Below are 13,843 nucleotides of genomic sequence, written 5' to 3'. Positions count from 1 at the left end.
GAGGGTAAAATGAATGCAGAAAAATACAGGGAAATCCAGGAAGAAAACCTGATGCAGTCTGCAAATGAATTGTGACTTGGGAAATTAGTTTTCCAGCAAGACAATGACACCAAGCTTAAAATCAAATCTCCACAGGAACGGCTTAAAAACAACAAAGTTAATGTCCTGGAGTGGCCAGGTCAGCATCCAGACCTCAATCCAATTGAGAATTTGTGGCTGAACTTGAAAAGGGCTGTTCAGTCATGATCCACGTGCAATCTGACAGAGCTTGAGCAGTTTTGTAAAGTGGAATGGGGGGGAAATTGCAGTGTCCAGTTGTGCAAAGCAGATAGAGACCTATCCACACAGACTCAAGGCTGTAATTGCTGCCAAAGGTGCATCTACTAAATACTGACTTGAAAGGGGTGAGTAATTATGCTATCAATTTTTTTGGTTTAATAATTGTAATAAATTTAGATCAATTTGTGGAAATTTGTTTTCACTTTAACACAGAAGAGTCTTTTCTGTTGATCAGTGCCAAAAAAGCCAAATTAAATGCACTGTGATTCAATGTTCTAAAACAATGAAACAGGAAAATTTCCAAGGGGGTGAATGCTTCTTATATACTGTGATAATAAATTTACTTTAAACTTTTATTACTTTGCACTAAAGTAGACTGTTTTCTGTTTTAATTGTGTTCTTTTTTGTAAAATGTTTGAAAACATTATGTTTAATCTAATGCTTTTGTTGTGATGCTGCTTATATGATGCTACTTTGTGCACCTGTGATGCTGCTACAGATAAAGTTTTCATTGAACCTGTGCATATTGCATACACAAATTGTGCATATGATAACAAACTCAACTTTAACTTTGATGAAACAAAGAAAACGGCTTTGGCGAGAGATGAAGGTACACCACTGGCATAGCCATCTGTTGAATGACATTAATAGTCCATTGTTTTGCAATATCCAGTGACTCCTAAAAATTTTAGAAAATTATTAAAATTCCAGCAAATAATTGAAAAAATAATAAAGTATTAAAAACAAAAAAGTGCATTAATCTGATTTAGACAGTCAGCATCCCTTGATGAGTACAAGAAGTGTTGGAGTACACTTAAAATGAAAATTAGGAAGACAAAAGAGGGCATGAAATGGATCTCTGCATAGTGAAACTAATCATGCAACATTCAGTTTAACTTTTTCACAAATGGTAAATAACACAAATTAAAAGCAAGTTATAAGGTTGTCTTCATTCTGTTGCGGGTCCCTGCGGGAGTCATCAACATTACAAAGATGCATATTACATTCATTTTTCTATGAATGAATGTCACCACCTAATCTAACACTCCTGGACCCAAAAATCACCAATGCAGACATAAGCTCAGTCTTCTGGACAATGAGCCTGCAGAAAGCATCTGGCTCAGGTGGTGACCCTGGCCGTGACTTTAGACTTTGCACAGATTACCTGTCTTTGCGAATGGATTCTTGACCTTCTGACCAACAGGTCACAATCAGTAGGGACTGGTAGCAACACCTCTGCCATGATTATTCTCAACATTGGCACCCCAAAAAAGCTGCATCCTCAGCTTCTCTGTTCTACTCCCTGTATGTTCACAACTGCACGGCCAGATTCTGCTCAAACTCCATCTACAACTTGCAGATGATTCTCAAATGAAAATGAGTTGGAGCGCTGAAAGGAGACGGAGAGCCTAATGACGTGATGTCATGACAATACCCTTTCCCTTGATGTCAGTAAATAAAAAGATCATTGACTTCAGGAAGTGGTGCTGTGTAGATACATCAGCGGTGCTCAGGTCAAAAAGGTTGGATGAACATCACCATTAGCCCTGTGCTGGTCCAACCGCACTGATGCCACAGTCAGGAAAGTTCACCAGCATCTCTGCTCCCTCAGGAGGCTACAGAAATTCAACCCTTTGACCTTCACCAATTTTTATTGATGCACAAAAATTGATGTATCCTATCTGGAGGCTTTATGTGACAGCTGCTCTACCCACGACCACATGAAACTGCAGAGAATTGTAGACACAGCTCAGCAGCAACCAGACCCCTCCCCCCCCCCCATGGACTCTACCTGCACTTCTCACTGCCTCAGTAAAACAGGCAGCACAATCAAACACCCTGGACATTCCCCCCCCCCCCCCATTGACAGAAGATCCAAAAGCTTGAGAGCACATGCCACCCGGCTCAAGGGTAACTCTATGCCACCATTATTGAATACCCTAGTATCAAAAGGTGGAATCTTGACCTCATGATCTTTGTACTTTCCAGTCCACCGGCACTGCACTGCACGGTTTCTGTCCTGGAACACTGTATTCTGCAATCTGTCATTGCTTTACCTTGCTCTGCCTCAATGTGCCATCATAATGAATTGATCTGTAGAGCAATATGCAAGGTGAGCTTTTTATTGTTATAATAAAAAATCAGATACAAGAACAATAAAAGTTACTAATTTACCAATGTTCACATGAAAGAGAAGAGCAATAAAGCAGCAAATTAAAACTTGGGAGTTGTGTTGTGATTAAACTAGCGGAAAGCAACCTGCTCAGGTATTAACGGCGTGTGGCTGGAGTTTGAGAGTATTACTAGCATTGAGGTCCATGTTTCTTGCAGATACCCCTGTTCACTGTTCATCCTTACAAGACTTCGCATCCGATGTATATCCGAATAATTCATGTCTGTACATGTTTCTCTAGCGCCATTGACTGTATTACATGGCGGGATGATGCGATACGGACGGACAGCTCAAGTTTAAAACAAAGTTATAGGGTTAGTCCTGCCATGGCACCGCCTTGAACACAAACACCGTATTAAATTAAAGCTATGGAGACTACCTATAGAGGCGCAAGAGAATAAATGGAGGGCAGATCCAGTTACAGTTTGGACTGTGGATTCGATGCAGCGACTGTCCGTCTTAGAAAAGCAAATCAAAAAGCTGGAAGCAAATTCAGACTGCATTTTATAAATATGTACATGGAGAGTTAATATCACTTGGGCACCAGGGACAATATCACTGTGGGGAGACGCACCCGGCGAACTTTCGCCGTGCAGGAATGGGAACTTGAACTGAATTCGAATATTGAACTCCATAGGCGTTGCTGAATCCGAGGCGTTTCTGCTTTGCTGCTGAAATTATCAGTCAAGAATTGGAGAACAAAAAAACAAACGAACGATCGTGCTGTCATTGGCTTGGTTGTAGATATTTCGAGAAGTCCTCTTTTTAAAATATACCGCCTGTAATCGTGAGGAAGAAGAGCGGGCACAGGTACCACCGAGCAGTCTGTTAAATTCCGTCAAGAGCCTGGCCAGAATGTATACTGTCTACATTACTGTGGAGGTGCTGATCGCGGTTATCTCAGTCCTGGGCAATGTACTTGTTTGTTGGGCAGTCAGGATCAACAGAGCTCTCATGGGAACCACCATTTTCTTCATCGTGTCATTGGCCGTGGCCGACATCGCCTTGGGTATATTGGGCATCCCTTTGGCCATTGTCATCAGCTTTGGGCTCCACACGCACTTCTACAGCTGCCTTTTAATGTCCTGCATCCTGCTAATACTGACTCTAAGCTCAATCTTTTCACTTCTGGCTATTGCCGTGGACCGTTATCTGCGCGTCAAGATCCCCACCAGGTAAATGTCCCCAGATCAAAGCTGTCATGCTAGCCACTTCTCATTCTGAACTTCATGAAGATGTTTTCACTAACACACGTTATATATTAACCCGACCAATTCCGTCTTCACCAGATAATGGACACCACTTTTAGTTGAGAGAGATTTTTTTTTATTTGTCTGGCAAATAAATGGAAATATTTACGAAATATCACTTGAGTACTGTACGGGTGTGGATTTGCATTTCCACAATTTAATTGGGCAATTGTATCAATAAGGCTGTGTGCATTAATTATTAGTGCAATGAATGGAACAGGATGGAAGCCAAGCCAGGCGGTCTGTTTGTTCCAAGGAGCGGAATGTGATGGGCAGATTGTAAAGCAAAGTACAGTATTAGTGGGTAAACTAACCTTTAATCACCAATATCAGCAAATCACATGCACAGTGCTGTATGCACGTTAGCAATTTTTATTACCGATTTTACCGTTAAAGCCCAATTTAAACATGCACAGACCTTGACGATTAGTGCTAAATTTTTAAGGAAGATACTGGGTGGAAAGATCCTGTGTGTCTACCTTGCTCTGTGTGACCTAGTGAGATTTTCTGTCAGTCCATCAATGCACAGAAAAGTTAGTTAAACTTACCTACTCTAGAAGTATTTACAGAACACTTTCTATGTCTCCCTGCATCAAGAACAAAGCGAATTGCTTGTTCAATCTCTCCACCAGTTCCTTTTTTTCCCAAATATAATTTCTCCTTGGACATTGGGTGAGTAGAAGTTTCTTCTTTTTGTGAGCTCTGGGTTCTAAATTCCAGTAAGTACTGTTGACGACTCTCTACAATTTGCAGAGGCATGTTGTTCAAAGAGAAAATTTGCAGATGACACTAAGATTGGGGGCATAATGGACAGCAAAGAAACCTATCAAAGCTTGCAGTGTGATCTGGACCAGTGGCTGAAAATGGCCGATGGAATTAAATGTAGACGATTGTGAGGTGTTGCACTTTGCGAGGACACTCAGTGAATGGTGGGCACTGAGCTGTGTAGTCGAACAGGGGGATCTGGTAACACAGATGTATACTGTAATTCCTTGAAAGTGACATCACACATAGATTGGGTTGTAAAGAGAGCTTTTGGCACATGGCCACCATAATTTAGAGTACTGAATACTGGAGTATGGATGTTATGTTGAAATTGTAAAGACACTTGTTAGCCTGAATTTGGAGTATTTTATGTGGTTCTAGCCACCTACCTACAGAAAAGATATTACTCAATTTGAAAGAGTGCAGAGAAAATTTACAAGGGATGTTGCTGGAATTAAGGGCCAGAGTTATAGGGAAAGGTTGAATAGGTTATGACTTTATTCTCTGGAGCACAGGAGAATGAGGGCGTTCTTATAAAGGTATACAAAATTCTGAGGGCTATAGACAGGGTAAATGCAAGCAGGCATTCTCCACTCAGGCTGGGTGAGACCAGAACTAGAGATCAGAAGTTCAGGGTGAGAAGGGAAACTGAGGGGGAACTTCTTCACTCAGGATGGTGCAAGTGTGGGACAATCTGCCAGCAGAAGTGGTGGATGTAGATTCAATTGTAACGTTTATGAGCAGTTTGAATAGGTACATGGATGAGAAGTTTATGGAGGGATATGGTCCAGGTGAGGGTAGATGGGACAAGCTAGGAAAAAAGGTCAGCATGAACTAGATGGCCTGAAGAACCTGTTTCTTTGCTTCGTGACTCCGACTCCAACCTTTGGGGAAATTGGCATGGCGTGCCATGACACAATTTTGTTCCTGAAACTTAAGTATATGAAGCTGTTTGTCTTTGTACCTAATGCCTCTATAATACTGTGGTATGTAGCAATCTCTGGTATGTCACTTGCGTGTGGTTGCAGAATGTAATCTTGCCTTGCTGAACCTCAGTTTGCAAAGTCATTGCATCTTGCAGTGTGGAAGCAAGATCCTGTGAATAGGGCTTTCAGACATGTGGGCTTCTGTGCCTCCTGGCTTCACCACCTCTGAAGTCTGATCTGAAGCTTCCACTCAAAAAGCACTACGAGCAGTATAATAAACAACACACTCAAAATACTGGAGGAACTCATTAAATCAGGCAACATCTGTGGAGGGAAATAGATATTAGATGTTTCAGGCTTAGGTTCTACATCAGGATTTGGCTCAAGACATGGACTGTTTATTTCTCTCCATAGATGCTGCCTGACTCGCTGAGAACCTCCATCATTTTGCTCAAGAATTCCAGCATCTGCAGAATCTCTTGTGTCACTAGCAGTATAATCATTTTTAGAATTTATAACATGCCACATTTTTATAAATAGTATAAAATAACACAAAACACTTCAGGTTTGAAAAGTATCCCCACAGAGATTTGAAGTTGACTGCTGAAATTTCTCATTTGTTAGTGAGTATCCCTTTAATTAAGTGGCCGTTTAAATACTTTTTGTACGGAGCCTTCAGCGCACCCAAGACCAACTTTATTGTGACTCAAATGACAGTTACTTGTGGGACCTGGAAGCTCAATTAATGTCGGCAAACCATAAGATGTAATTGAATGAAATTTACATAATCTGTTCTGATGTTGGGAAAATTACAAATGTGCTCAGAATCAGAATCGTTTAATATCACCAGCATACGTTGTCAAATTTATTATCTTTGCAGCCACAGTACAATGCAATACATAATAATAGAAAAAACATGAATTACAGTAAATATATATATGTGTATATAAAAATCATTCTATATTGCTTTCCCATTGCGTAGTTCAATACCATGATCTTGTTTTTTAACTGAGCATCATTTGTGGTTGTGGGTTCAACAATGCAGCTGATGACATTTTCTACAATAAAGGTGTTCAATAAATAATGCAGTTATAGTCTTCAACATCACAAAATAGTTTATTAATCACAACATTTTACTGTATTTGCAGAAAATACAATAATCTTTCTTTTAATTCAAGATATCGGATCATTGTTACACCGAAGAGAGCCTGGATTGCTGTCGGTGTTTGCTGGCTTGGATCTTTCCTGATGGGGCTGACTCCTGTATTTGGGTGGAACAACAGAAACAGTGAAGAGTGGAGCAATTTTACCCACAGGAAATGCATGTTTCTAGAGGTGGTCAGAATGGACTATCTGGTGTATTTTTATTTCTTCTTTGGGTTACTCATACCTCTTGTGATCACATTTGGCCTGTATGCTGAAATATTTTGGATCATTAAGAAGCAACAAAGTAAAATAGTTGCGAATGCCACAGACTCAACAAAATATTTTAGGAAGGAGCTTAATCTCGCAATATCATTGATTGTAGTTTTAAGCCTATTTGCTATCTGCTGGCTCCCTATACAAATTGTAAACTGCATTTCGTACTTTAGTTCTACACATATTGACTTAGAAATACCCACCTTTATTGGGATATTGCTGTCGCATGCAAATTCAGCCGTGAATCCACTGGTATATGCTTACAGGATAAAAAAATTCAGGGTATCATTTCTTCATATTTGGAATCACTATTTCAGATGCAAGAATGACAGATTGGATAAAGATAATTCTGATTTTAGAAAAGAATGCAATATGAGCAGCAGCATTTGATCGTGCCTCAGAGCACATATCTGCAGATTTTAGCAATAAGTTTATAATGTACACAATATACTATTTTCTATATCTTTCACCACTGTTTTCTCACACTCATTGCTGGATTTCTTGTTGTAGTTATTACTATCATGTGTAATCTTTACCCTGTGAGCTTCATGCATGGAATGTAATTGTATCCTTGTGTATAAGACAATAAACTGATTTAAATCTAAATCTGAAACTTCACAATCATTCAATTGTACTTCAACTGAAAACTCTCCATCTGGTTAAATAAACTTAAGTATAACTTTTGATACCAGGATAATTCCAGGATTCTCCAGAATAAACCTCCAAAGATCTGGAACTACATTATGGTATACATACTTTTACCACCTATCACTTCTCTTGTGAAGGATTGGTGGCCAAAACTACACACAATCTTAGATCTCAATGAGCACACTGAGGCTGGAAGAACACAATTTTTTTAAAATTCAAATTCACTCAAAATGCACCTGAGTGCCTTTCAGTGATCATCACCTTTCTGAAAGTTGTGTTTGTGAGGCATGGAGTTCCATGTGAGGTGGTATCAGACAATGGTCCACAAGTTTTGTGCTGTGAATTTGAGTCCTTGGCCAATGATTGGGGGGCTTTTGAAATATAACTTAAAGCCCACACCACCCAAAATCTAATGGCCTAGCAGAGAGTTCGGACAAGGTAGTGAAGGGCCTTGTGAAGAAAGTGCAAGATGGAGGAGAGGACTTTCACAGAAGTTTGATGATTTACTGAAGTGTGTCTCTGCAGAACGGCCTTTCATCAGCCCAAGTGCACACTAAACTTCCAGTGTACGAAAACCTGTAGACACCTAAAGGAGCTCACATGGTCAAACTGGCTAAAGTGAAAGGGCAAGAAAAGCAGAAACAGTATCATAAACACAAAGTACACTGCAGATGCTCGGGTCAAATCAACACGTACAAACAAGCTGGATGAACTCAGCAGGTCGGGCAGCATCCGTTGAAAGGAGCAGTCAACGTTTTGGGCCGAGACCCGAAACAGTATCATGACCAGATTGCAAAAAGCCTACAAGTCCTGAAGCCTAGAGACTTGTACCCATGTAGCACATGGTCCAAGTAAGTGAAACCCCTTTTCACTGGGCGTCTCTGGAAATGTGGCTTGTTCGCCCCTCGCTGACAGCCGCAGTGAGAAAACCACCTTTCTCAAGCTCCATGTGCCTAGGGTGTGTACGACTTTGGTCCCGCCAAACCCGCGAGGTTGGGATGTCTCACCCACCTGAAACGCGGCTTGTGTGAATGCTGTGTGATTTACTGCCCCCCTGCAATTGCCTGTCAGCAAGAAATAACAGATCGCGTACGGCGTAGAATTATAAAGAATTATATTTAAGAATGTTAACTTAAGCAAACAGTTATAGGAAAGAAAAAAAACCAAAAAGGGCCCATTATAATAAACAGTCACATTCATGGTGGAGCTCATTCTTCCAGAAGCCATTGTTTTAGATGTACTCACTGTACCAGCTCCTGTTCACCATTCCCCGGTAACAGTTCCCCTGTTAGACTCCACTGGATCACACATTCTGTCCAAATTGAATCTTGCGGCCAGTTCTCTCGAGCTCCTTCTTTCTCCATCACCTGCCAAAAAAAAAGACCTCGACCCTCGCTGGTGTCAGCCACAGAAGTGGCTCTTCTCTTCTCTAGAACCTTCTCCCAGTTCCACCCTCCTAATTGGATGACACACACATTCCTAATCATTCCTTATCTTTAATGATAACTCAAGCACTGCCAGCATAATACCCTGCTTTTACAGAAAACCCATTACATGAAATACCCTGCAACGTTAGCAGTAAAACATTAGCATTACATAAGGGGATGTGAAAAAGAAAGTTTCTCCACATTCCTACCAGATCCAGACAGAGCGAGGTACGCCTCTGAAAAGGAACCATGTGGATCTACAACCACATGTTGTAGACACATCACCCGCAGTCACCAAAGGGGGCAGCCGATGTGAAAATTAAACTTGTTGGTCAGAGTTCTCAGAAAGACACTGATATTAGCATAGCAAGTGAAAGCAATGCATCTGTGGAGACAAATTGCAGAGCACCCCAGAGACTGATTGAAAATGATTGAAAGTATCAAAGGCTGTGTCCTCTGGACTCTCCCACCATAGGAAAAATCCTCTCCACATCCACTCTATCAAGGTTCAATATTCAATATTTTTCAATGAGGTCACTCCTCATTCTTCTGAGTTCTAGTGAGTAGAGTTCCAGAGCCATCAAATGCTCCTCATACTACAAGACTTCCAATCATTTTTGTGAACCTTCTTTGAACCCTCTCCAATGTCAGCACACCCTTTCTTAGATAAAGGGCCCAAAACTGCTCAAAATGAGGCCTCACCAGTGCTTTATAAAGTCTCAACAGTACACCCTTGTTTTTATATTCTAGTCCTCTAGAAATGAATGCTAACATTGCATTTGCCTTCCCCACCACAGACTCAACCTGAAAATTAACCTTTAGGAATCCTGCACATGGATTCCAAAGTCCATTTCAACTTCAGATTTTTTAATTTTCTCTCCACTTAGAAAATAGTCAACCCTTTTATTTGTTCTACCAAACTGCATGACCCAACACAGTATTCCATCTGCCACTTCTTTGCCCATGCAAGTATCTTTCATGTAATACCATCGGCTTGTTGGCCAGAAGGAACTACAGTCTACAAATTGGTGGATTTGAATTAATCAAGGACAGAGAAGCAGAAAAAACAATTGTCTTTGTTTCCCTCCATTTTGTGAACTCTGAACTGATTTTTGCTCTGGGATAATCTAATCAGACTAATTGGATGTGGACACAAGGAGCTTCAGGTAAAGACAGCTAAACCAAAAGACCAAAAGACCATAAGATATAGGAGCAGAAATAGGCAACTTGTCCCATCGAGTCTGCTCTACCATTTCATCATGGCCGATCCAATTTTCCTATCAGCCCCAATCTCTTACCTTATCCTGTCATGCCCTGACCAGTCAAGAATCTATCAACCTCTATATTAACTATAAATAAAGATGGCCCCTACAGCTGCCTGTAGCAATGAATTCCACAGATTCACCCCTCTCTGGCTAAAGAAATTCCTCTTCATCTCCATCCTAAAAGATGTCCCTCTATTCTGAGGCAGTGTCCTCTGGTCTTAGACTCTCCCACTATAGGAAACATCCTCTCCACATCCATTCTATGAAGAGTTTTCACCATTCAATAGGTTTCAATGAGGTCATCCCTCATTCTTCCGAATTCCAGTCGATATGGGCCCAGAGCCATCAAACATGCTTCATGTGGCAAGCCATTCAATCCTGTAATCATCTTTTGTGAACCTCCTTTGAGCCCTCGCAATTTTAGCACATCCTTTCTATGATAAGGGGCCCAAAATTGTTCACACTACTCCGTGAGGCCTCACCAGTGCTTTATAAAGCCTCAGTGTTACATCCTTGCTTTTATATCCTCGTCCTCTTGAAATAAATGCTAACATTGCATTTGCCTTTCTTACCACACTCAACCTGCAAATTAACCTTACAGAATCACGCACAAGGATTTCCAAGTCCCTTTAAACCTCAGTTTGTGTACTTTCTCTCCATTTAGAAAATAGTGTACGTTTCATTTCTTCTACTGAAGTGCATAACCATACACCTCCCGACATTGTATTCCATCTGCCATTTCATTGCCCATTCTCCTAAACTGTCTAAATCCTTCTGTAGCCTTTCTACTTCCTCAAACCTACCTGTCCTCCACCTATCTTCATAACGGCTGCCTGGGGCCATTCTCAGATGAGTAGCTATTTATTATGTAAAGTGCCAGACCCATCAGAGAAGCAATCTGTAATCTTGTTAGATTCAGCGTCTAGTTTTACTGGCTTGGACCAGTCAGAGTTGAAAGACACAAAACCACAAGGCTAGAGGGCAGAACCATAAAACAACGTTGGTTGTAGCCCTGGACTAGAACCAGTAAGAATGTGATCCAGGTTGGTCAGGTGACCTTGAACCCATGTAATGGGGATCCACCAGTTCAACTGATGAGGAACATTAAGAATCCAAATATGTAACGGCAATATCTCTCCAGCAACCAGAGACCAACCATCGCGGATGAGGAGGACCCCATAGACACGTGGAGATTGGGACCATGAGGAACCTCCTTTCCCAGGTAATACCTTTTCTCTTCATTCACTGTTCATGGAGGGTCAGGGGATTCTATTGGGGTGAACACCGGTGGTTAGTTTGTGAACTCACGTGCTTCTTAGTTGAGACAATAAAGGTTGCTTGTCGGTAAATACAGATTTTCTCTGTGTCTCTCTGATGGCACAATTGGCACGCCTAGTTACTATCAGAGAGGGCTGAGGTGGGGCAGAAAATCAAAATCAGAATATACTATACACTATCATCATCCGGGGAACAGCAGCTTGGAGATATTTCTAAGGGTATTGGGACATGTGTATTTGGAGACGATCCTTGAAAGCTCCTGTAACAGAATTGGCGTCCCTGTTGCAGGCTCGAGAATAAATCTCTTCATCAGTAGAAGACTCGAGTCGGACCACATGGGTGAGGTACAGAGAGATCTGGGGCTGGTTACTAACACAGGAGGAAGAATTCAGGAAATTCTGCAAGCTTGTAGGACTTACATTGCTTGGATAAGAGGGGTTATCTCCAGAAACACACGTTGGGGAAGTGGCGGCAATACGAGGAGTTTGTTGGTCGCCCTGGCTGTGAAGGGATGCCCTTTGGAAAATCACCCCAAGGGAAGCTGTTGGGCAGGAAGTTTAAACAGTTATAAAAACCAGTGGCAGTTGGCCGTTTAGTTAAGAATTTGATAGAATTACAGCAGAATGCCAAGGTAGAAACGAGAAACAAATGCCAGCATAGAGCAGAGACCCAGTGAGGGAGATTACAACAGGAAATCCTAGAATATCGGCAGAAAGCATAAACTGAGTGAGGGAGGTTACAGAATCAGAACCAGAATCAGGTTTATCCTCTCCGGCATGTGACGTGAAATTTGTTAACTCAGCAGCAGCAGTTCAATGCAATACATAATCTAGCTAAAAATAAAATAATAATAAATAAAATAAACAAAATAATAAATAAACAAGTAAATCAATCATGTATATTGAATAGATTATTTAAAAAATGTGCAAAAACAGAAATACTGTATGTTAAAAAAGTGAGGTAATGTCCAAAGATTCAATGTCCATTTAGGAATCAGATGGCAGAGGGGAAGAAACTGTTCCTGAATTACTGAGTATGTGCCTTCAGGCTTCTGTACCTCCTACCTGATGGTAACAGTGAGAAAAGGACATGCCCTGGGTGCTGGAGGCCCTTAATAATGGACGCTGCCTTTCTGAGACACTGCTCCCTGAAGATGTCCTGAGTACTTTGTAGGCTAGTGTCCAAGATGGAGCTGACTAGATTTACAACCCTCTGCAGCTTCTTTTGGTTCTGTGCTGTAGCCCCTCCATACCAGACAGTGATGCAGCCTGTCAGAATGCTCTCTACGGTGCAATTATAGAAGTTCTTGTGCGTATTTCTTGACTTGCCAAATCGCTTCAAACTCCTAATAAAGTATAGCCGCTGTCCTGACTACACACTCAACAGGAAATCCTGGAATATTGGCAAAAAGCAGAAGGTGAGCGAGAGGGTAAGATGGAGAGCACAAAAGGAGGTGAAAAGCTTTAGGGAAAGGGTTACTGACTGACAGTGTCAGAGAGGTACGGACTTGACGCATATGAAGCAGTTTCAGTTGAAGTGAGAGAAATTATTTAAAGAAAAGGGTGAGCAAGAGGAAGCTGCCAAACTAGCAAAGGGTGAAGTGGAAGGATTAAGGAAACGTGCAATGATTTAAAGACAGCTATGAATGTGATTGAGCAGTGAGCACAGGAAAGGAGGGTAACACCCATGTAAAGTAGATACAAAAGCTGGAGGAACAACTTGTTGCACAGAGAGGAATAACGTGCTTTTGGATCTGAAGGGGGGGGAGTGAATATAGAGATACCAATTGGAGTGATTTAGCAGACATGGTAACAATAATTACGAGGCACCATTTCCCGAGGAACCCTCACCGACACCCTACCAACAGGAGCTGGTGCTACCGTCTGCATAACTGGCACCCCTAGTTGCTATCTGAGAGAGGGGAGGATCTCAGAATCAGAATATAACATACACCACACCGTTCGGGGTACAGCAGCTTAGAGACGTGTGCTCGGAGACGATCCTCAAGAACTTTTCCGAGCAACTAGTCATCAGAGAATAATACATGGCCTAGATGACTCTGAGTGAGGAAGGGAAAACTGATTATACGGTGTTTGCACCCAAACATACACTCAGCTTTGCTAGATGCGTGGTGGGGGAACCGAAGAACACGATATTGACTGTTTTCACAGGGGACCCGGTAGAACTGCTAGCCAAATATTACCAGAGGAGGGGTGAACATCCCACTGCATTTGCATCCCATTTATGGACTGTGTTCCAAGGGGTGTATGGAACAGTATTAGATCGAGATCATTTAAGACCAGAGGCCTCAAATAGATGGTTGAGGACACCTGTGTCTCACTGTACTGATGAATCTAAAAAGGCACTGGAAACGTTGGTTCATTCTGAACCTGCACACACTGAGGCATGGGTG

The 13,843-nt window shown here is 41.6% G+C and overlaps 1 protein-coding gene across 1 annotated transcript; it reads left to right on the top strand.

The window, feature by feature from the left end:
• The first annotated feature begins 2,977 nt into the window (after positions 1-2,977).
• On the top strand, positions 2,978-7,397 carry LOC140717124 (adenosine receptor A1-like). Its single transcript, XM_073030377.1, has 2 exons — positions 2,978-3,627; positions 6,572-7,397. The coding sequence occupies exons 1-2, from the start codon at positions 3,308-3,310 to the stop codon at positions 7,200-7,202; spliced, it is 951 nt and encodes a 316-aa protein (XP_072886478.1). The 5' UTR covers positions 2,978-3,307; the 3' UTR covers positions 7,203-7,397.
• Positions 7,398-13,843: the final 6,446 nt, after the last annotated feature.

This window comes from Hemitrygon akajei, chromosome 27, assembly GCF_048418815.1.
Source record: "Hemitrygon akajei chromosome 27, sHemAka1.3, whole genome shotgun sequence".
Classification (NCBI taxonomy): domain Eukaryota; kingdom Metazoa; phylum Chordata; class Chondrichthyes; order Myliobatiformes; family Dasyatidae; genus Hemitrygon; species Hemitrygon akajei.
Note: the sequence above shows the minus strand (reverse complement) of the source record. Positions and strands in the feature narration are given on the sequence as shown.